Source organism: Vanacampus margaritifer, chromosome 8 (assembly GCF_051991255.1).
Source record: "Vanacampus margaritifer isolate UIUO_Vmar chromosome 8, RoL_Vmar_1.0, whole genome shotgun sequence".
In the NCBI taxonomy this organism is placed as follows: domain Eukaryota; kingdom Metazoa; phylum Chordata; class Actinopteri; order Syngnathiformes; family Syngnathidae; genus Vanacampus; species Vanacampus margaritifer.
Window position 1 is genome coordinate 13,520,239 of NC_135439.1, and position 23,629 is coordinate 13,543,867.

Below are 23,629 nucleotides of genomic sequence, written 5' to 3' on the forward strand. Positions count from 1 at the left end.
AGTGATACATCCCCATTAAAATCTGCAGTTAGCGAGTGCAACGTGCACAAACACATGGGACAGACAGAAGGTGGATTCACAGTGAAAGGTAAAAAATATTTATATTAAAAAAAAGGAAATTATAGTTATAGCATAACATTAATCCAACAATTTTACTGTTCCAAAAATAATGTTAATCCCACCGCTAACTAATGCTGGCTAATTTAATAGCTAATAGCATGGAGCCATAGTAGCCACTTTTTGTTCTACTGTAATTGTGTGTCAAGTTTTTCATCAAAAAGATGAGAGAAAATTTTATGTGAAATAAGTTTAGATTTGAACTGTTCAACATTATTTGAGGACAAAAATATAAAATGATTGTCCTGACTAAAAGTAGACCAAAATGTTGACAGTTTTTGTTGACTAAAACTAGATGAATAACATCATGTTTTCTTGGACTAAAATAAAGACTAAAATGCTCGATTTATAGTTGACTAAAAATGGACTAAATAAAAACGGGATGAGGTTGACTAACTGGTAAAAACGAACAAGCGTGATTGAAACTGGACTAAAACTGAGACTAAATTTTAAAATGGCTGAGAAAATTAACACTTTTACACCGAATGCATGTTTAATAAACCACATGGATTTAAAGAATTTCACTCTTAAAATAATGAACTAAGGCAAGATAATTGAGAATGTTTTTAGTCTTATCTTTTAATCTCAATATCATCACATTGTTTTTAAATAGAAAAATAGCATATACCACTAAATACTCATTTCCATTTTTAATCCCCAAATCACAACTATCATTGGCTTCACATTTATACACCCCTGAAACAAAGTAAATGTTTCAAGTCAAAACATGTATAAAACATGCTACACAAAATGACATTAAGTGGTCATAAACACTAGCACGACCCCATTAGACTTGAAAAGAGCAAATGTTCACCATTAACTTTCATTAGTCCTCACTGCCATCCTGTACTTTTGGAATGAAAGCATAGCAAGTCCTCACAGATGACTGTAATTCCTCACCCGACCAGAGGAGTGCTAGTCAGCTATCAGATCACAAATCACAATGTGCACACATTCTCACAAAGGTAAAACATGGTAAAAAGTTGTGTGTGAGGTTTTGAAAATGTGATGCATGGACTCCAGGAGGTGATTCAGTCGCGACCCCCTCCCACTATTTGTAACAGGAAGCTGAACAGGTAGATGATGTCCAGGTAGATGCTGAGCGTGGCAAACACATATTCTTCCGGACTGATGCTGAAGCGCTTGTTCCCCAGCAGCATCTGAGTGTCGAATGCCAGGAACTGGATGAAACAGATGGAAAGTTTCATTTCAAAATATACACACTGCATAATCATATTCATTGTTGTGTTTTGTTTATGAAAACAATTCAGGAACGCCAATTTTGGTGATCCAAAATGTGTATTTCTATGGCTGGCTAAATTAGCCCTTATTGTGCTTCTTACCAGAGTAAAGAGGATGGCTCCTAAAACGGCATAAATGGCATGTAACCAGGGAACCTGTAAGATCAAATCAATATTACAAAACACTGTTAAGAAGGATAGCATGCTTCTAAATCAGGTGACGGCAGTGCAGCGTTTCGACTAGATTATTTTTTTATGCTAATCCCTTCAGGTTTTCCCCAAATCTCCGCTATTTTCGACGTGTTGTGGGAAGGTCTTGTAAGGAACGTACGTATCCAAAAGGGACGACAATGGAGAGGGTGATGGCGCACAGCAGCATGACCATACACAACGAAAACAGGACGCCCTGACAGGAAGTCACGTCAATCTGAAAAGAGGAAAAACAGAAAAGTGCTTCACACACCAAATTCAAAAAAATAATCGGACCACAATGAGTTTATCCTGGTTCATCATCATTAATATTTATTTATTTTTACAAGATCGTATTTTTGCAGCTTTATTATTTATCTCAGAAGCCGGTAGGGTTCTGAGGTCAGCAGACTCGGGTTAATTAGTGGGTCCCAGAGTTCAAAGCAAACATGGTGAATCAGCATTTTGCTGTTATGCATGCAATTGGAATAAGATGCCAACAGAACTGAAGTCAGTCTCAAGTGTAGATGTTTTTAAATCCAGGATAAAATGCTTTTTCTTTTCTTTTTTGCCAATACCTATGATTAAGCTCTTTGAAAGCATTTCTACAATATATATATATTTTTTGTAAGATAGCTTTTTATTATATACTTTCAAATATCTTAAATTCTTGTTATAAAAGCCTTTAAATATTGAATCTTTAATAGGGGTGTCAGGCGATTATTTTTTTTAATCGTAATTAATCGCATGACTTAAATAGTTAACTCTGTTCTGTATCTGTTCTAAGTGTACACTAAAATGTACAATAAAATATATTTTTCTAAGTTTTCATAATCGTGTTGGCATACAAACGGAAAATATGTTAAACTAATAGAAATATGGCTGCATCTTTTCATCATTGATACACTCATTTCATAACCATAAAATTGAGTTAAAATTACAAAGATGTCGGCCTACTGTACTGTAAAAAAAAAAATGGAGTGTTATTGATTTGTGTTGAGGTCATCTTTATACCACTAGATGGCACAATTGCATTTGTAAGACGGTGACCGTTCAGTGCCTTTTTCTTTTCATATAAAGAGCTATCTATCTAATCTTTAACGTGAAGTAACTTGTGAAATTCTGCACATTTTTTAAATTGTAAAATCAAACTTGACTCAGTCTCCAACAAATATATGCAATATTATTACATTTATTACAGCAAAATTTTGATGTAGATGGCTTTACAGTAAGTAAATACGGTAAGTAAGTAAGTAAGGTGTGGTCATTAATCGTGCATTTAAAAAAAATAGTGGCGTTAAAGGAACTTTAAATTAACTCAAAATTAACACACTAATTTTGACACCCCTAAAAAAAATTATTATATGAAGCAAATTGAGTTACTTCCTGTATGAAAGGTGCTATCTATCGACATAAAGTACAGTAAGCTTATTCTCACCTTGCTTTGGAAGCTGAAGACGGTGACAGAAAAGCAGACAAGGGAGGTGATTCCCAAACACAGCACCACTGACTTGGTGTTATAAAAGCTGGAGAAGACAAATGTTAGGCGCATATTTCATAAGCACGGATCATCTCCAACTCAAAGCGGAGAAAACAAAAAAAAAAAAATCGGTGTCTGAGTGACCCGAGTATGAACTCACCTCGACACAAATCCCATCATGAAGGCCATGCTTAAAGTCTGCGTGAGGGGGAAAAAAAGCGATAGTTCACGCCGGGTACACATATTCATAATACTGCTGCTTTCACAAATGAGGAATACTCACGAAGAGAACTAACAAAATGATGTTCCAGGGAACCTGCCTTCTGTTGAGGGGAAAGAGAAAAAAAAGTTTGTTTATCATTCCATCCGCAGACGCTCAGTATTACTTGGGTCTTTTTGCTTAATTGCTATTTCAAAATTAGAGTTACCTCAAATCCCCACAGCAGGACAGAGCGATGTAAGTGGCGAAGAACATGAGACTGTCCAGAAAAGTCAAACAACGTGATTCAAAAATAAATTTAAAAAAAAGTGACACTTGAGTACAAGATGCAACAAAGTGTTTGCACTCACTAAGATGCCATGTACAAGCTAGGATGAGTTTGAATGAAGAACCTCATGGGTGCGCTGCAAAGACAAATGGAGAATGTTAGCGTGCTTCCAAAAAAAAAACTCAACAACATGGCAATCACTGGCCATTCACTAGGGACAACCAAATGTTGGGCTGATGACATCACAGATCAGCTAATTTACATAAACATTGAGTTTCTCTGGAAATGACTGATATTTTGACAAAAGCATGTCACTTATGTTATGAAGACACCTAGTAACTTTATAAAATACCAGGAGGGGAATGTGACTCGTAGAACTTAAATTGAATGCCACTCTTTAAACAGATTTTGAAAGTTGGAAAACTTACAGTATGCCCAATACCAACAAAATGCAAAGGATCCCATTAAACCGTATGTTAAAAAAATAAATATACAATATAAATCAACCAAACTTTAAAAGTTGCCATACCTGTTAATGGCCTCATTTTTTTTTTAACTCAATCACTGCCATTGACGGTTATAAACGTCAAAAAAATATTTTTAATTTTTCTATTAGTTTAATTTTTTTTTTCTACTTTTGTTAACAAGAGTATGAAAACCTAGAAAAAAATGTATTGCACATTTAGAACAGATATAAAATTTGTGGTTAATTGTGAGTTAACTATTGAAGTCATGAGATTAATTACGATAAAAAATTTTTTATTGCCCCTATTTTTTAATAATCATCTCGTCAGGCGATCAATCGCATGACTTCAATAGTTAACTCATGACTAATCACATTTTATGTCTGTTCTAAATGTACAATAAAGATTTTTTTCCTAGGTTTTCATTCTCTTGTTAACAAAAGTGGGAAAAAAAATGTTTAACTAATGAATTTTTGACGTTCTTATCCGTCAATGGCAGTGAATGCGTTAAAGGGGAAGTCCCCCCCCCCCCCAAAAAAAAAAAATCTTGACAATAATATGTTATATGTACCCTTACTAGTCTAAACATGACATTCTGATTAATATTACATTTGTGGAATATGAGTTAAGCAGCAAAATCGAGCAGTTTTTACCAATATCAGAAGCCGGCCATTTTGCCACTTGCTAAAATGACATCACAGTTGCTCAGGTCTTAGGTAACAACCAATCACAACTCAGCTTCAGAAAACAGGTGAGCTCTGATTGGTTGGTTGAGCAACTGTGATGTCATTTTCAGTTGACAGCAAGTGGCAAAATGGCCGACCCCTGAGATGGATAAAAACGGCTGGATTTTGCTTCATAACTCATATTCCAAAAATGTAATATTAATCCGAATGTCATGTTTAGACTAGTAAGGTCACACAACATATTATTGTCAAGAAATGTTGAAGGTGGACTTCCACTTTAACAATTTTCATTTCCATCGTAATGGCAACTGTTGTATTGGATCTCATTAGATCATGCAAGTGCTCCTAATCAAGTGATCATTGAGTACACAGTATGTATAATTGTTTATAATACTGAAGAGATTTTACCAAAACGTGAAGAGGGCAACAATCGCCACGGTAACGAAGAGCTGGACCATAAGAATGGCGTAGACCTGCAAAGAGATCAGGCGTCTTTATCATGTCACATGACTTTCTAGTTATCGGATTCAGCATTTCGATGACTATGAAAAGAATGTTAACCTTTCTGATGAAGGTCTGCCTAATGGTCTTGTCATCCCATGAAAACTGGGCCTGCATCTCCTCATAGCCTTTGTGAACAGACAGACGTTCATCTTAACATACTTGGAAATATGCGATTAATAAAAACATATTTTCATAATTGAACCAGAATTTTTTTTGGTGTAGAAAGTGCTAAAATATGTCACATTCTTCAGCAAGAACTTAGCGAGACATATTCTGCCTATACGGTGTTTTCTGAAACAGTTTTATTATAATTTATTTATAATTAATTGCTTGTTAATCAATTGACACATGATGTGTCGATAGGGGCCACAATATGAGGCCATATTGTGCTAGTATGAGCTTGCTCTTGCATTAATAAAACACAGCATTTTACCCGCAGTCGCTTCCTGATATGTTGGCGGTTCATGGTCAGTGGTGACCTGCTGAGAAAAAAAATATATATATATATTTTTTTAAAAAGCGTTAGAAACTAGTGTTCAATGTAGATTACATTAGCTGTATAAAAAGTAAAGAATCAAAATCAATTTAGCAAGAAATATGAAGTAGACACACTTGGTTTGCTGTTGTGGACCACAAAATAATAATAATAATAATAATTAAATTATAGTGGTGGCCCGGATCGGATACATGTGGACTATAGGGAAAATTACCAATCAGTTTTTAAATATATAATTTTAGCACTTTAGCAGCTCTCTATATTAAGATAAATGAAGTTTCCCTAGCTGTTGTTGCTAAACTTTTAATAGTCAGAGTCACACAATCAACAATCAAAAAAGTTAATTATTTTTTCCAATGCCAAGTTACGAACACATTTTCCACATATACACGACAACCCTGTGTGTTACTTATTTGACTGTTAGCTCTTTGGGATTCTGCGACACAACACTAACGGATTCCATGTTAGTTTCGCATAGTAGATTGAATGCGAAGGCCCTTAATCGGAATTGAAAGCCACCATTGTAAATAAAGAACAATCAAGACATTTGTGCTTTTACGCTAACAAAATATACGATTTTCCCTAACGTGGTTAAAAATTATCTATCATGTAGCTACTAGCAAGGTTAAACAGTTATCACTGGTTCAACATTAAAACGTACCTTTCCCTTTTTCATGGTTCTCCCTTTGTGGTGATGATGATGATGATGAGGAAGATGTTTAAACAAAATGGTGACGTTCCTTGTCTGTTTCTCAAAACAAGATCCAAAATTCAGGAGACTCTCAGCTCCGTGGTCCTCACTTGACAGCTAGCATGTCGTCCAAAGTATGCGAGTTGTGGTCGCTCCGATTTTGTATCGACTGTGCGGATTACGCAGCAGCTTTACTGTCCGTCCTCCATGTGGTTAATCTCTTTCTAACCCCGATCCAGAGCCACCCCTCTTCGCTTCCTATAATGAGGCTGTTCTAGCACAGTACAGGTAGTCTGGAAACATTGAGATGAAGCCACAAAGACTCAAATGTCTTCGATTTCCAGGTTAGATAACGATATGTTCAGGACTACAACATCATTAGTGTTTACATTGTGAATGCATTTTATAGTAACCATCAGTAGAAGTAAACAAGCCACAGACAATATTGATTTGTGCTGTATAGTCCAAACATGATTGCTATTTTCAACTCCATCACCAACCAGGTGACCTGTGACCTCATGCTTTGTGTAAGAGATTGGTTTGGTAACGGCGGACTAATGAGATGGACGTTAAGGACATTATGATGCTCTTATGACTGCCACACAGTTTAACTCATTCACTGCCATTGACGGCAATAGATGTCAAAAATTAATTTGAACAATTTATTTTAGTTTAACATCTCCCCCCCACACACACACTTTTGTTAACAAGAGTATGAAAACCTAGACATTTTTTTATTGTACAATAAGAACAGATATAAAATGTGTGATTAATTGTGAGTTAACTAGTGAAGTCATGCGATTAATTATGATTTAAAAAAATTAATCGACTGACACCCCTAATTTTTTAATAATCCTTTCTTTAAAAAAAAAGGGAAAAAAAGAGAAAATATTATTAAAAATTTCAAATAAAAAAATAATAAAATTTATTAGGGGCGTCAGGCGATTAATTTTTTTTGTAATTAATCGCATGACATCACTAGTTAACTCAGGATTTATCACAAATTTTATATCTGTTCTAAATGTACAATAAAAAAGAAAAATCTAGGTTTTCATACTCTTGTTAACAAAAGTGGAAAAAAATGTTAAACCTGACAGCCCAAATTTGTAATCATCTTTAAATTGCGTCAGGCGATTAAATTGTTTAACTTTAATTAATTGCATTACTTCAATAGTTAACTCACAATTAATCACACATTTTATATCTGTTCTAAATGTACAATAAAATAATTTTTTGCTAGGTTTTCATACTCTTGTAAACAAAAAAGGATTTTTTTATTTTTATTAATAGAAATAGTTCAAATTAATTTTTGACGTTTATAGCCGTCAATGGCAGTGAATGAGTTAATAATGAGATTTACTGAAAGGCGGCCCCTCCTTTAGCTTTACATCACCCATTCCACAGACACACAAAACGTGTTTCGGATTGCAAAACCGCTAATCACATGTGAATGAGATCCCCAAAAAGACAACTAGATTACCTAATCTGGTTTACAACAATCAATCAATCAAGAAGAAGAATTGCGAAAATACATGCTGTACTCATTTTTACAGTACTCTAAAATCATGACCATTTCAAGCATAATAAAGAGCAAACTTTTACGAATTAATGATTTTACCAAGCTAAACATTTATCACAATGTCTTCAAAATGCAACATTAAGGACAGAAAAACTAACTAAATTTACATATACTGTAGTACATCCAAGTTGACTGGGATGACATTTCTGCTTGCATTCCTGCACGTGCTTTGTCTGGTTTCTGTGTGGTCGAGAATTTTTTTTTAAACTTTGATTCGACATTTTCTCTAGGCAGTTTAAAAAGAGGACATCCATCCAAATTCACACCAAACATGAAAAAGTCAACATGAAAGCTGCACGCAGGAACGTTGGAGTCCAGATTCGCAGCATGAAACTCTGAACTGGGTGAGAGTTTGCCTCAAAAATTTTAGGTTGTCGCTTTGAATCCGAGCTCATGCTTCCATGTGAGCATGTTCTGCCCATGCTTGTGTGGGTTTTCTCCTCCCCATTCAAAAAATATACATCGTAGGTTAATTGGAGACCCTAAATTTTCCTTTTCTGTGGATGAGAGTGTGAATGGTTGTCTATTTTTGTCTGTATGTGATCTGTGATTGGCTGATGTCCAGCTCTCACTGACGCTCAAAGTTAGCTGGGACAGGCTTCAGAATACCAGCGACCATAATGAGGATAAGCAGTCTCGACGATGGATGGATGGATGTGCCACAAGAAATACAAAAGTGTGCCACAGGAAATCCAGTTCCTTTTAATTGCTCCGAAAATTTGTTATGACGTATATTTGTTCATCTGTCTATGCCAGCGGCGTACATTGACTGACAAAGAAACCTAATACTTTTAGCCAAATATAAGAACATAAAAGGAATTTCGTCTCTGTTGGTATGAGCCACATTACTATTGCAGTCACAAGCATCTCTAACAAATGGAACATTTAGAACGTCTACGTGTAATGAAAGGAAAAGGGTACCATTAGAACGGTAAATTAAGGTACATATAATATAATCAATATATCAACAGGTGGAGCGTTGTGTGTTTTGAACCTGAGCGTTCACTATCCCATTGCAATTTTATAAAAATGATTACATACTCAACACAATATAACTAGTCATTCATACTACAAAAAACAAACTGTTAATAAAGTTAACAAAACACATTTGTTGAGCTGCCTATGCTGGTCTATGCTGTTTTTAGGGGGTTAGCATGGTTGTGCATAATGCATTATGTGCTGATAACTACTACTCCAGGCGAAATACGTACAAGACAGAATTTTTAAAACAATTTACCTTAACAAAGGACTCCCCATCGACGCCATGATAGCTATCGTCAAACAAGGCGAATGGCGACGCACACCTGGCTAGACTCCTTCCCTGTAATGTTAATTTGGGTCTCTGTTAGCTTAATTGGCAGTCGGGAGACAACCAAGAAAACGCACCTGAGCACAATGGGAAAAGAAAATGTTAAATCCGATACACACACGTTTTACTTAAATATTGTTGTCTTTGCGTTTGAATAATGTCTTCTGGGGGCAAAATATTTGTGTGCGTGTAGATTATTGTGCATGTCAGCCAAATATTTGCTTCCTGCATCGCAGAAGTGATTGTTTTATGATCATCTGAATTCACATGTCGGCAACAAATTCTACGTGCATTGTCACCGCCTTTCCACCAGATGGCAGCAGAACACCGTAATAAATTCCGTTGCATTCACAAATGGACTTTTCCCGTCTTTACTGAAGTAAAGTAGGATTAAGTCATAGGCACGAATATTGTTGGGTATCCCTTTCATCCAAAGTTTATCAAACAACTGCATTTTTTGCTTTGTAGCAATGTCTGGTGCTTGTCTCCCTTTAAATCTGAGCTGTGAAATATGATCCAGCAGAACATATATGCATGTCCTGTTGTAGCTTGACGTGGATGAAAGCATTGGCAATGTGGCTGGTTTACCCTCCGTATAATTTAAGACCCGGAAGTGAAGGAGCATATGCTTACCAAGTAATTGAACTTACACGGGTAGGGCTCTTATTCAACACATTGTCTGCTTTTATTATTTTCCTGGATCTGAACAGTTATACTTATACTTGTCTATATTTCACTGTTAACAGTGCTTGCCATCAGTGATAATGGCCTGCGGCACCTCATCACCGAAGTTTGGAACTCCACGGATGACGTTTACTCCTTTGGCTGCAGTGGTACAAAGGGTCACAGGTATCAATGACAGTAGGCTACTGCTGTTACGCCTTTGTAATACTTGAGCCCATTCAAGGTTCAGTACTGCAAGAGTTCCAGGTCCAAGTCCAAATCTTGTAGTGTGTCACTAAGGTGCTGTTTTATGGTCATTACATTCGCCTCTTGTACCTAAAAGTCCAGAAGAGCTCTAAAGTCATTTTTCAGTCTGTGCCTTTAACGCCTAACCATCAAAGGATATTGTAGCAAATGTTTACTTTTCACCTTAGTCAATTAGATAATGTAATGCGTGGTGACGTCAGTATCCGGTGTGGTGTTTAGAAATCTTGCCAGACAGTGGCATTTGTTTTCAACACAACAGGAAGAGTGTTGAGTGACAAACTTAACACCTGTTCCGCCTCTCGGCATTCTTTTACGTACAGGTGTGGCCCTGTGGACTAGACTAGTTGGCATAGTAGTATTATTGTTTGTGTTATTTTGGATTTCTTGAACCCATGTCTAATTATGAAATTTATTGTAAATTTATGCTGCACTTCTGTCTGAGTTGTCAGAGGTTTATTATTGCCTGCAACAACACATGAAGGAAAAAATAATTAAATTCCCCTTGAGGGAGTATAATCAGTATAATTTTTTTTTTAAAAAAAACACACACACGTTGTTGCTCAAAGACAATTGTGCAAAAAGAGATCATCTTGACATTTTACAGTTATCAATCACAATTGGGAAGATCAGTAGACCACAAAAGGTCACGGGAGCCCACTTTAGTCTATTGTTCAAGAAATAAGCCAAATTCAAAGTGAAATGCATGCCAGACAAGGTTACTGTTTTCAGATAAGGTTCCTAAACATCTCCAATTAGGATTTTGCGAGGACTTCTTTGAAATGAGGAGATAATGCTGCGGTAGGTCGGGATTCTCTTTTGTACTGATTTTGTATCGTGTTTAGGGAGCACTTAATTGGGGATTGGCACAACACATATCCGTGACTGTTTTATGCGGAAAATCTCTCCTCCTAGCGGCTTAGCATGTCACATTATTTGTGTTTTAGCAGCCTTATATTTATTGCAGTACAGTATTTACTTATTACCACACCCTTGAAAATTAAGTGATTTTCCTACTTGGTTATGCCTCTTAGACCATCTTTGAAAAGATTGGCCGATTGCTTCTGTTGCTAGGTTACCTTACATGTTGTGTTTTGGCAATGATGATGGCCTCTTGTGAGGAAGAAGAATGAAAATGAGCACAAGGGAATTGCTGTATAACATTATTTAATAATAGTACTCTATGGTGTAACCACAAAACAGTTACAAAATATACACAAGTGATGCAGTCAGTTGACAATACATTTACTTCTTTCATATATTCTCAAATAAAAAGTTTATATTCAGAGTGCATGGTTCGAATGCAGTCTATAGAGCAATTTATAATATATAGTTAATGATGCTGGCTTAATACAATACTTAACAACTTCATTAACATATCCAAGACTCTTCAAACTAACATGGGTACCAAACAAGCATAATATTTACAACCATTTACAGAGAACATTTTCAGTGAAAACCCATCAGACTCAGTCTTAACGACCAATAATTTCTCCCTGATGAGCACGCAGCAACACAATGCAACTTATTTTCATTTCTTAAAAATACATCATTATACATCTCTCATTCGCAATAAGGTGATTTACTTATGACGTGAAAATAGCTGATATCTTTTCAACAGGGAGTACAGAACCCTTTCTTTTAGCATTGCGCCATTTTCTATTGCTATCATCTGCACTGGGTTGAGGGGCTTCTTAATGTCTGGAGCGTGCCATTTACAATTCAGGTGAGAATGTACAGTCAAAAGTCATCGTTGGCGAAGGTTTGTACAAACTCCTTGTACCTTGGGCTGGAGTGTGTGCTTTGCTGCCGAGTGGGATTCGAGGACAAAGTTCAAGTAAAGACCAACAGGGAACTCCAGGGAGGAGAGGTCAAGATTTGGTGAACCAACCAGGAAGAACACAGTTTGAAGTCATGTACTGACAGTCTTGGAAGCGAGAGATCGGTTGAGTTCAAGGTTCAAGGGCTTCCACCCCCCCTGCTGAGCATACATCCTTTACTTTCAGAGTCCCCTCTCTCACGGCATCGCACTCGGCCGAGCTCCAACAACAACGATCCGTCATGCAGAGGCCAACGTCTGTGGCGGGCCCGGCTTGAACGGGAAGCCCGGAAGCTCCCCGAAGCAGACGTCTCCGTGGGCCTTGTGCTCGTTTACGGATCTATGCGGAACGCTAAAAGCTTGTCAGAGTGCTGGTTGTTCAAGGTTCGCAGGTCCGGCAGGCGTAGCAGCAGCTTTGGGAAGAGGGTGCTGTCGTCCGGCCGGCGGCTGGTGATGAGTGTGCGCAGAGCTTTAATGAGGTTCTCCTGCAGCTGCTCCACTGCTCCCACATCCACTATGCCGGAGCGATCTAGAGATAATGGCGGAAAATAAGTTAGACGCACGGCTCCGACTGGAGGAAAATGTGCTGCTCCTCTGTGAGTTTGTGAAGTCTTACCAGCTGAAACAAGCACAACAGCCATGAAAAGGGCCATCTCGTCTGGTTCTAAGCCCAGAGATCCGAGCTTCTCGCTGAAATCAAACATGGCGTCCAGTAGAACACCCATGCCCAGTGCCCGTAGCGATGCCAGGGAGTATGTCTGGCCATTGAGGAAGGTCACGGTCTTCTCCTTGGGGTCAAATAATGAGCAGAATCTCACCATCAGCACCTGCAAATAAATAAAGCAATGCTAGGGTCAGAAACTTATGAATTTGTTTTGTACAAAAATGACCCCAAAAAATGGTTATTCATTTGACCTAACTTTGAGGGTTAAATGAATAACCCAATGACAGTTGCGTGAATAACCCAATTCATTTAACTTTGGATTCATTTAACCCATAAATTTGGGTCAAATGATTAACCCACAAAACCCAATTTGGGGTTATTCGCTTGACCCAATTTTTATGGGTTAAATAAATAACCTAATGACAGTTAAATTATAAATTGGGTTATTCATTTAACGGGATTGGGTTATTCATTTAACCCATAAAGTTAAATGAACTGTGTTATTCACTTAACTGTCCTGTGTAACCCATAAAGTTGGGTCAAGTATATCCCACAGGACAACCCAATTTTGGGTTATTCATTTGACCCAATTTTTGGCGGGGTCAATTGAATAATAACCCCGTTTTTGGGTTATTTTTGTATAAAATTTAAGTGAATAACCCAAAAAGTTGGGTCAGTCCCTTTTTGACCAATGTTTGGGTTATTTTTTTACCCAGCTGTTTTTAGAGTGAATGCCCCAGTAGTTATTCAACTTTGACAATATTGCCTGTGTAGCAAATGAAGGCTCAATGATCAAAAGATGGTGAAAATTACATTTATATTCCTATGTTTCTTTCCAATTTTTTTTACATTTGTACAACTGTGCGACCTAATCCACAATCACATGTAAACAGCCCATCCAAGTTACGTAAAGCAATGTACCTGGAAAGTGCCCGATTTGAGTAGCATGACTTGGTCCTGTTGGCTGAGAGTCTGGAATCCAGGTATACTCTTTGCGAACTCCACCACTTCTTTGACGGCGGGGGTGAAACACTGGGAAAAGGACTCCCACACTTCCTGACTGGAGCGACTGGCTGGAGCCACCGGACAAGAATTGAGCGGACATGCCTGTCACAAAAACAAGCAGATGCATTAGCTGCCTATCGCGGACATAAAGAAGATGAAAAACAAATGTAAGAACGTTACAAGACTCACCAAGACTTTGGCTCCACCGTTTAGCTTCCAGGGACATGAATTTTGGTTCTGAAGATAAGTCTTGTGATTGACTGCGTAGTGCTGAGATGAAAGGCCGCGGACGGGACACTGATTCTGATTGCTGAAGTTATACTTGGAAATGTTGGCGTTATTATTCGTGGCGTTGTCATTATTGGAGTTGGCGACAGGACACTTTGACGGGACGCTGTATCCCGACGTCGGGTCCCTCTGGAATGTGTGGTGCGCCTGCGCCGTTGTATGAGGTGGGGCTGTTTCCTGCGCGGGACTGTTCTGGAACGAATTGCCAAGGTTGCTGTTGCTGTTGCTGTTGCTGGCAGGCCTCTTGAGAGGTTTCTTCTCACTGTTTATTAAGTCGCTCTGGTATGACTGCATTCTGGAGCCTGCTCCTTCGTTCGTCTGGTTCTTTGGGCTGCAGTGAGTGTCGGAGGGAGGCGACATCTCCATCTCCATTGAGGCCGATTCGTTTAGACTGTTCATGTAGCTCTGCATCTCATCCAATAGTCTCTGTTTCTCTCGTTTGGGGATGCGGCCAAAACGCACAGCTGAGGAGAGGAAAGCGAGAGAGAGAGCGCCTTCTGTTAGAATACGCAAGCAGCAATTCGAAGGAAAAAAAACAAAACTCAAAAGCCTACATGCTTATCATCATTCTATGGACTGTAAAGTCGCCTTCTCATTTGAAAGCGTCTTCCTTCCCTCCACTGTCACAGTCTACCCCTCCCTCTTTTTACTGCTCCCGCACTGACAGCCCTATTTATAGTTCGCTATATGCTCCCCCCCCCCCCCCCCCCCCCCGCAGTCGCTGCTCGCATTCTGTCTCAAAGTTGAGCGCTGCGGCTCTCTTGTGTAGAAGTAGGTCACTGGGTCAACAGTGCTAAATATGCTGTCATTTGTAAATTGACAGGCGAAAAGGTACAAAAAAGATGAGAGGCGAGGTGGAAATGATTTCGAGTGGGGAAAAAATTATTGACCGGATATTTTCAAATGTTGTCATTCAAAATATGATATGGAAATGACATAGGCCCATCCTAGGGTAAGAAAATTAAATAGGTCCTAATAATACCGATTCCCTGCTGTGATCTACTTCATTATCTGGCGATTTTCCCGCTCCTCCATTATATTCCAACTTTTTAGGTCAACTAAAAATGTTTGCTCCAAAAAGAGATGATTTATGGCCACCTAGTTTGCCCGTCCCCCAAGAGGCTGGAGCCTCGCTGTGAATATCTTCAATAAAGGGCAGATTACATGTGTAATATCTAAACTGGAACACTCATTTTTGTGCTATGATTAATGGAACAGTATAACAAGAACGCCAACATAAGATTGCCTTGAAACAAAAGGTGAGACTGAAAACGCACCATCAACAACTTCGGTGTCCTAATTTCCCAAAATAAACCATTTTTGTCGCAGTTTCTCAGTGAATGATGACTACTGGGACTCTCGAGCTCCTCTTGCCATAAATCAGACAGAAGTGAAGAAATGGAAGAATACGAATAAAAGAGGGAGGGAACCGTTTCTTAAAATGATGTATTATCTTTAACTTTGGTTTTATAAACTGCGGTATATTGAACAACTCCCTCTGCAATGGAAACGCATTAGGTTCCTGTTATGTATCTGTGTGCGCGTCTCGTACCATCTCTGGACATGCCCACTGAGAGGCACTTCTTAAAGCGGCAGTGTTGGCAGCGGTTCCGGTTCATGCGCATGATGAGACAGTTTTCGTTCTTCACGCACATCTTGTAGTGGATGTTCTGCTGAATGCTGCGTCTGAAGAAACCCTGGAGAGCGCACAAGTGGAGTTCAGTCATTCAGTGCCAATGACGGATATAGACGTCATTTTCAGTGTGACTTGGCAGGTGGCTCTAAACGCTGCATTTAAGCTCACCTTGCAACCTTCGCAGGCGTGGACGCCATAATGGAACCCGGATGCAATGTCCCCACACACTTTACACAGAAGCACCATCCCTCCAGTTTCTGTGAAGACATGAGCGCATGATTTATGAGAGGGATGCTAACTGCTAGTAGGTTGACAGAAAGAAATAGGACAGGTAGGATGGTAGCAATTGGCTATGTACTTACTCGGAAAACTGCCGGTAAAACCGCAAGGTCTTTTGGCCACGGTGGGATGGTTGTAGGTGGCTGATGACACCGTTGGAGCATTGTTCACTTCTGGAAATTGGAAGACCATTTTCGGGGAAGGCGTCCCTCCCCTTTGTTCCCCTCCCTGCTTCATGGGCCCAATCTCCTGAAAGGAGACACCCTCTGGGGACGAGGGTTGTGAGTGGGAGGAGGGCGACTGGGTCTGGTATCCACTGGAGGGGCTGCCAGGACTCGGGCTGGCACTGCCAGAGGAGCCGGCGTAAAGGATGACACCACCTGAGGAACACACAAAGGAGAAGGAAAAAAACATTAGTTGAGCCATATTTAAGTTCTGCTTTCATGACTTTTTGGCAGGCTTGTTGATACCTTGATCATGTTTGAGACAATTGGATCTGGCCCATTATGAAATGGTGAAAACAACAAGTGCAGAAACATGCTCTAAACATTGAATCAAAAAATTGGCTTTTTTACGGTTCTCTTCAGAAAGCTTCTAAGTAACACATTAGCATTAGGGAGATTATCGCTGCCGATATTCAGCATTTTGACAATTTTAATAATAATAAATCAATCAAAAACTCTGTCTTCAGGAAAGTAAGAAACTATTTATGAAAAATGTCAGTTAACTAAGTAAGAGATTCTAGGAACTATGTTACCTTCTGTTTTTCATTGAAAACTAAGATAAGTGAAAACTTTTCAGATATTTTACAATTTTGTGCCATTTTTGTGGTCATGTGCCTCCTATGTGGAATAAAATGTCCTTTTGTCCAGGGATGTCACATCAAGTTGGAAATGCCCTATTAGCCCTGAATGCCGCTCCCTGCAACCCCCCCTGCCCCCCTTGTTTTGCAGACAGTTTTCTTCCCGCAAGATGAAAGCCTCCCTCTCACGTGCAGCCCGAGGGCCAGCCAACTCCCTCCCCTGCCTGCTCGCTTTCACTTCACCACAGCCCTTTACGCCTCCTGCTTACCCCTCCCTTCGTCTCCATTCTCCTCCCCTCCCTCTCTCCTCTTTGGCTCAGAGCACGCAGACCCATTTATCCGCCAGCCACCTGACCGCCAGCTCACATGGACTCTTGACACAGTTCCCGCCCGGCTCACAAGGCCCTTTTGCGCAGTCTCGTGTAGACAACAGCAGCAGTACAATAATAAGCGCTAGGGTGAGATCACGTTGGGCTACGGAGGCTTTTCAATGCCGCATGTAGGCTGGAAGGGGAATGGCGTCGTTCCAAAATGGCATTTGGCAAACTGTGCAGAGGGTTATGGGATAAGATTATCACTTTACGTCCGATATTACAATACTTTGGATCGTGAATGTATTATACATTTTATATATTGTTTTGTATGTTTGAAGCTAAAATGTGTTGTCAACAATAATATAGACAAATTATCTGCTACGTGGTCTTTTTTTGTGTACATTTCCCATTAATGACCTTGAATCATCCCAGCATAACTGATTAGCCGCTTGCTCCGGTGCTCTCTCTCCTTGAGGGAACGTGTGGCATTTCTTTGCAGCTTCGAGTGCCTCCCTTCTTTAATTCCTGCGCTCGCACGTGTCAGCGGCGAGCGAGCCCGAGGTAGCCATGTGTGGCTCTTGACTTCACACAAAATGACGCATGTGTGCGAACAAGGTCAAGTTTTATGAACATGCGTATCGCCTGAGTCACGGCCGCCGTCACATGGAACATACTTCCTGGCTTCATTCACCCGCCCACTCATGTCAAAACATCCCCTCATTCCGCCGGCCCCTAACAACTTCCTGGAATCTGGTTTGACTGGATGTCAGAGTGAGCTCAGCATTGTAGTCGTGCACAAGTTGAAACACGTGATGCGTGCACTTGCGCAGGGCCGTAAGAGCTATAGAATAAACACAACAACCCGCCCGCCGCCTCCCTCCCTCTTGCTGGTCCTTGATAACTTCCCATCTCGTGTACTCCCGCCTCCGAGGCATCTGACCATGGCAAGCTTACTGTATGAACATCAATCTCGTGTCATGACTCAGACAAACCCTTCACCTTACTACACCCCCCCCCCCCCAACCACTCTTCTGCGTGAACATTTACAGTTCAATCCACGTGCAAAGTTTGGCCTTGTGTGTTGTTATGAACAGGGATGACTCTATATAGTGGTGACTAAACCTCATTAACAACAAATCTCAGTTGTTAAACCTTGAAGCGGCGGGTTATACCAATTTAATTGCCAGGAATATAGTACTATAATTTGCTTGTTTCATGTCAATGCAGCGATGTGACTGGCTGAGTCTTGCGCGATGAATGAATGACTGTTTTCAGTAGTTTTGAGAACATTTGTGACGCATTCGGACGCACATGTTAACACCTGCCCTGGCAATGGGTCTTACCCAAAGTCTTAGAGGAAATCAAGTAGATAATTGATGGACGTAAACACCTTCAGCATTTAAATGTAAATGCCACCGTTAAATATCCAACTTGTTAAGAGGACAATTGTTAACTTTTTAAGTGCTCCGTGGCCATGATTGGAACTCTTTTTACTGCTCTAGAAAATCCGTTTTCCCCATTGAAATGCCATTCATCCATCCAAACCTCCCCTACAGTTCCATAATATTATATGGAATTAGAGACGTTCGATACTACTCCTTTCCATACCAATATGAGTACCAATAAGTACCAATACCACTAGTACTTTTGATACATAAAATATCTCCCCCAATAAACGATGAAAGATCATTTTAAAGAAAGATCTGTAAATATCAATGTAGCATTTTCCCTTCAATGTAATGGCAATTATATATATATATGTATATATATTATTATATATTTTTTTAAACCATATCCTTATTTATATTATTATTAAAATATATTTTTTCTAATTTCTCTGTTGCAGTCCTGATAGTACAATCGTCACAAATGTATGTACCAAAATCTTGAAATAAGATATTTATACCCGCTATTGGCCATGATTGAAACATGAAAGTTAGTGCTAAGGACCAGATGCTACCAGCAACATCCAGTCCGACAGGATGGAACATATGTTTTACTTCACTCTAATAGGATGAAGTAATGTTTACTACACTTGACTGTGCCTGCTAATCAGTAGATTGTGAAGCAGTCCTACTAAGTAGCGCAAAAACACTTTAAAACCCCTCTGACCCACTGACCAAACTTGCTGCGAATACAGAGGAATCCCCGTGCTGGCCCCCGGAGCGAGCAAGCGTGCACGCTTTTGCTTGGAGAGGAACATCCGCGAGGGGCGGGGCTCAGAGGAAATCATGCGCGGCACGTGGACGACGAGGTTGTTACACGTGCTGTGCGTTCGATGTGGAACGGGGCGGGGCTGCGTGTCAGAACTCGGCCGCATGATTGCAAGTTTTATCTATCGCCGCCGCCTCTACCCACAATGCACCGGGCACGCAAAAGACATGGCGCAGGAAACGGATGAAGGGACGTTGACGTACTTATAGAACGGCCCCCGTTGGGATTTCCGCGGTATTTTACATCACCATATCAGGTGCTCCGTGTCATTCGGTAAAATATAAGAAGGTCATCATTATCAACTATAGCAAGAGTGAAGGGTGTGTAAAGTGGGCTCGGGGGGCATTTTAGGTCTCACTCCACGTGAGTTTGTTTACATGCAATTGCTCGAAAGTCAAGTGTCAAAGGGGATTTAAGGTCCATATTGCATTTTGTTAAGAGCATGCAGCTCCCCCAAGCTGTTGGGTGATCATCAAATAGCAACACAGCAGGCAATCATCTGAATAAAGACTATCATTGAGTTTATTCATAGACATACTTTTCACACTTAACCACCTTTTGTATTTGGAATTGACCAACTAAATGTATAGAAAATACCATTATCAATACCACAAGGTTAGTTAGCTGTGTGTTGATAAAGAAGAACGCTTACCTCCGGGGCTATTCTCCATGTCTCCTATCGGATTGAAAGACGTTGCTTCCGTTGTTCTCGTGTTTAGCGCCTTTTCTCGCCGCCGATGAGTTTGGTAGAAACAGGTGAAAGGGTCCTGAACCGCCAAGGCATACAGAGCGTATCCCACAGATCAAAAGAGCAGGGATGTGCAGTATCGGGGGGTTCTTGAGAAAATCCGGTCAGCAGAGCAAAAAACTGTTGAAGTAGGAGAAAATAGAGCAAAGCTGTACTCAGTCCGGGAGGAAAAAACTCCGAGGTGAATGTGCGCCTGCCTCAAAGGGGTTCTGTCACACTGAACTACTTGCCGTGTACAGTCACCATGATTAGGAGTGCAAGTAGTTTAAACACACCCCACTCATCAATAAGCAACACGCGTCCTGAAATAACCAGCACGTTTTCAGGTGCCTGACAAATGTGACCGTTTTTTTCTCCCCCCCTCTCCCTTTCTCGTGTCCCCTCTACCGCCCGTTTGTTGATGCGTCTCTCTCCGTCTCTCTCTCTCTGCCCCCACCCTCATGCTCCTCCGCCTCCTCCTCACGCCCCCACTCCGGTCGCTCGTGCTCGGCCTCTCATTGGCCGAGGCCCCCGCTTGGAGACGGCACATTGGGCTGTTTGCACATTGGAATGCTGCTGCTTAAAGCTCTGCTGCATGTGCGCGCGGCATGTGAGCCAGCGCTGCCCTACTGACACACATTTTATGCAAATGAGCTGCCTGAGCTCGCAGCGAAGTGGGTGATGCGAGTGGAGCCGGGAAGATGTCCCACTCGGTGTGAAATACTTCATCTGTTGCTGTTGTTGGAGGGAAGTGAAATGTAGCCTCTTTCACACTAGAGCAGGGATTCCCAGCCACTAGTGTTGCTGTCGTGAGCAATTATGTCGGTAGTGTGTTACAAAATAGCGATTTAGACTAACGTATGACTTTTTCCAAACATGTAATCAGACTACAATTATTCTTCAAATGCCCCTGATAATTGCTTTGTAACTGAACTAAACAAATGGTTAATGATTCGAAACAGCATAGTACTTACTAAAGTCACTAAACAAATAACTATACATTATAAAACTTTCAAGTTTTGAGTTTGTATCAGCTAAAACAAAAATATTAAAGGTTTGTTGCACACTCTTGTTAGTCGACAGTTAGATAATCTTCTTCGCTTCAATCGCATTATGTCAAAAAAAAAAAAAAAGATCACAGACTTTCGGCAGTCACACCAGATTGTGTGACTGCCGAAAGTCCTCAAATTTAATCATTATATTTATAAATGGACATTATAAATGTTGTTTCAGAAAAAAAGGAGAAAAAATCAAAACAACATTCATAAATATGTCAAGTAAATAAGACTGACTGTATATATATATATATACACACAATAAAAAACAATTAGCACATTTCTTAGGTGGAATACTGAAAAGATCCTTCTTTTTTTTAATCAAAATAATTCCGATAAGTCAAAAATGGTTGCCATCTTTTTTTTGTAAATTTAATAAAAGCAAACTTGATTCTTTAACATCACTGTTAAAAACACACTTCCAATTAAGTGACAAAACCGGGTGTCACTAATATATTAAAGCTGCCCAATGCAGAAAATTTTATTTTGAATCGCTACTGCCACGTGTGGCCCGAAAAACAGCACACTCCCTTGTCACGTACACAATGTGCGCATGACGTCGCATCTGCAGGCAGAGGGCGGGAAATTCAAACCCGAATCGAATCTGAAAACTATTGGCCAGAGGCTTGCAGGAGTACCCACTGTGAACAGCTAAGGTGTTAATCTGCTAATTAGAAGATGTTGAATCATAAATCGTCAAATAATTTTTTTTTTTTTAAATTATTACATAGGGCAGCTTTAAGCAAGGTGGTCGTATCTGCTAAACATAGCTATTAAAGTCACTTGTAATCTAATTTAGTTACTTTTAAAGTAATCAGTAAAGTCACTTTTCAAGGTAACTGTGGCAAAACTGTTTGTGAGCGATCATCAGGTGTGTCGTGGGAGATTTTAAAGCACACGAGGAATTTGTCTCTAGTTTTTTTTTTCCCACTCTCATACTTAAACAAAAAGACACTACATGTCTAGTAAAATATACATTTAGGATGTAGGCCTAAATTCATTATTCGCATGAGATACAGACCATGACTAGTGAAGAGCAAAAATCGTCAAGTCATTAAAATTCTTGCATACCATGTTGTTGTCCACGGTTCGACAGTAAAGGACTTTGAGCACAGCCCAACCAAAGTCCACTCACATGCAAATGATGTTTTTATGAAGTCTATGCAAATATGAGCTTAGCATCATTTTTAGATCATCATCTGTTAGAAAATAATGTGAATGTTTTTAAACAAACCTTCCAATGATAACAGCGCTAAAATGCACTATTCCAAATTATTATGCACAGCTGTGATTCAAGACATTTTATCCGTTGTAAAGAACTGAAAATGGCTATTTGTTGAATTGTTGAATATAAGACCTATTATTTGATAGCAGCTTGGCAATTCTTACATGCATTGCACTTGAGAGTTTTTTTTTTGTTTTGGACAGCTTCTGCTTGAATTTTTTTCCAGCATGCCAATATAACCTCCCAGAGCTGCTGTTTGGCTGTTTGACAGACTATTTATAAAAATCAGAGAAAACCATTAGCATAATAATTTGTCCAACAATTTAGAGGTAATTGCTTTCAGTTGATTTAATTACGTACACGTTGACACTCTGCAGACTCTGCAGTGGAAAAGTGTTTTGAAAACATCAATTTGACACCACGTTGAGACCCTGGTTGTTGACATGGTCCAACACAAAAATGCAATCGTACTGCAGAAAATCATTGAAGAGCATGTGAAATTTTGAAGGCATCACCCGGCTCATCATTCACAACATTGATCGTGTCCTCAAACGCAACACAACGCTGATGAAGCAGCTGCTAGAGTGCCCTTCGGACGCAACTCAGAGAGCGTCAATGAGAAAAGATTCCAGTATGGTCATGTAGGAGTTCAATACTCCTCTCTACCTGAAAGCATACAAGTCTGTCTTTCTTTTGCAACTTAACAACCATCTGTATTTTTCTTTATAGAGTGTTTGAACAGAATTCGTTCAACAGATGAGCAGCAGAATCATGAATAGGAAAAGCGTCCTCGCTCCAAAGTTTCAATATCAACCAAGAAGTCCTGAATGTTTTTATGACCGTCAACCCTACACCGGTGAAAATGTGTTGCGGACCATGGAACTCTAATGGCATAAGTGTGGGGGCATACCAAGCGTGGATACAACATACCATGAGTTATTTCCCACGTTGCCTGAGGAGGAAGAACGTGGCCTGAGCCAGCACATTGACATGATGATGTGAATGAATAATTGTGACGTTATTATGCAGTTTTGTAGGTATGATGTGATTTTTTTGCCCTCCTATTTTTTTTTTAATCATGTACTTTATATTTAACTCATTCACTGCCATAGACGGTTATAGACGTCAAATATTCATTTGAACTATTTCTATTAGTTTATCATTTTTTCCAATTTTTGTTAACAAGAGTATGAAAACCTAGAATTTTATATTGTACATTTAGAACAGATGTAAATTTTGTGATTAGTCGTGAGTTAACTTGTGAAGATGCAATTATTTACGATTATAATATTTATTATTTATTTAATCACCTGACGCTCCTAATTTTTAATAATCTTTTCTTTCCTTTACTCGCGTCAGGCGATTATTTTTTAAAAAATTGTAATTAATCGCATGACTTCAATAGTTAACTCACGATTAATCCGAAATTT

General features: G+C 39.6%; 2 protein-coding genes and 2 long non-coding RNA genes across 5 annotated transcripts; 1 reads left to right on the forward strand and 3 right to left on the reverse strand.

The window, feature by feature from the left end:
- Positions 1-668: 668 nt before the first annotated feature.
- Positions 669-6,618, reverse strand: faim2b (Fas apoptotic inhibitory molecule 2b). 2 transcript variants are annotated; one of them, XM_077573748.1, is made up of 12 exons: positions 6,327-6,618; positions 5,603-5,648; positions 5,227-5,294; positions 5,074-5,138; positions 3,598-3,651; positions 3,456-3,506; positions 3,311-3,350; positions 3,188-3,225; positions 2,986-3,073; positions 1,690-1,785; positions 1,461-1,514; positions 669-1,298 (listed from the first exon to the last, which is right to left on the reverse strand). In XM_077573748.1, exons 1-12 carry the CDS (start codon positions 6,339-6,341, stop codon positions 1,149-1,151), a joined length of 765 nt encoding a protein of 254 aa, XP_077429874.1. In that variant the 5' UTR covers positions 6,342-6,618; the 3' UTR covers positions 669-1,148. The 2 variants fall into 2 exon arrangements, with proteins under 2 accessions (XP_077429874.1, XP_077429873.1); XM_077573747.1 differs by having other exon boundaries at positions 5,603-5,651; positions 6,327-6,615.
- A 1,820-nt stretch (positions 6,619-8,438) lies between these two features.
- LOC144056727 (uncharacterized) lies at positions 8,439-9,532 on the reverse strand. The gene is made up of 3 exons (XR_013295100.1): positions 9,322-9,532; positions 9,173-9,256; positions 8,439-8,829 (listed from the first exon to the last, which is right to left on the reverse strand). It is a non-coding gene; the product is annotated as an uncharacterized LOC144056727 (long non-coding RNA).
- A 129-nt stretch (positions 9,533-9,661) lies between these two features.
- On the forward strand, positions 9,662-23,300 carry LOC144056940 (uncharacterized). Its single transcript, XR_013295142.1, has 3 exons — positions 9,662-9,898; positions 9,991-10,093; positions 22,929-23,300. It is a non-coding gene; the product is annotated as an uncharacterized LOC144056940 (long non-coding RNA).
- LOC144056939 (nuclear receptor subfamily 1 group D member 1-like) lies at positions 11,322-20,348 on the reverse strand. Its single transcript, XM_077574095.1, has 8 exons — positions 19,845-20,348; positions 15,946-16,242; positions 15,752-15,840; positions 15,500-15,644; positions 13,849-14,411; positions 13,576-13,761; positions 12,607-12,817; positions 11,322-12,519 (listed from the first exon to the last, which is right to left on the reverse strand). Exons 1-8 carry the CDS (start codon positions 19,861-19,863, stop codon positions 12,323-12,325), a joined length of 1,707 nt encoding a protein of 568 aa, XP_077430221.1. The 5' UTR covers positions 19,864-20,348; the 3' UTR covers positions 11,322-12,322.
- Positions 23,301-23,629: the final 329 nt, after the last annotated feature.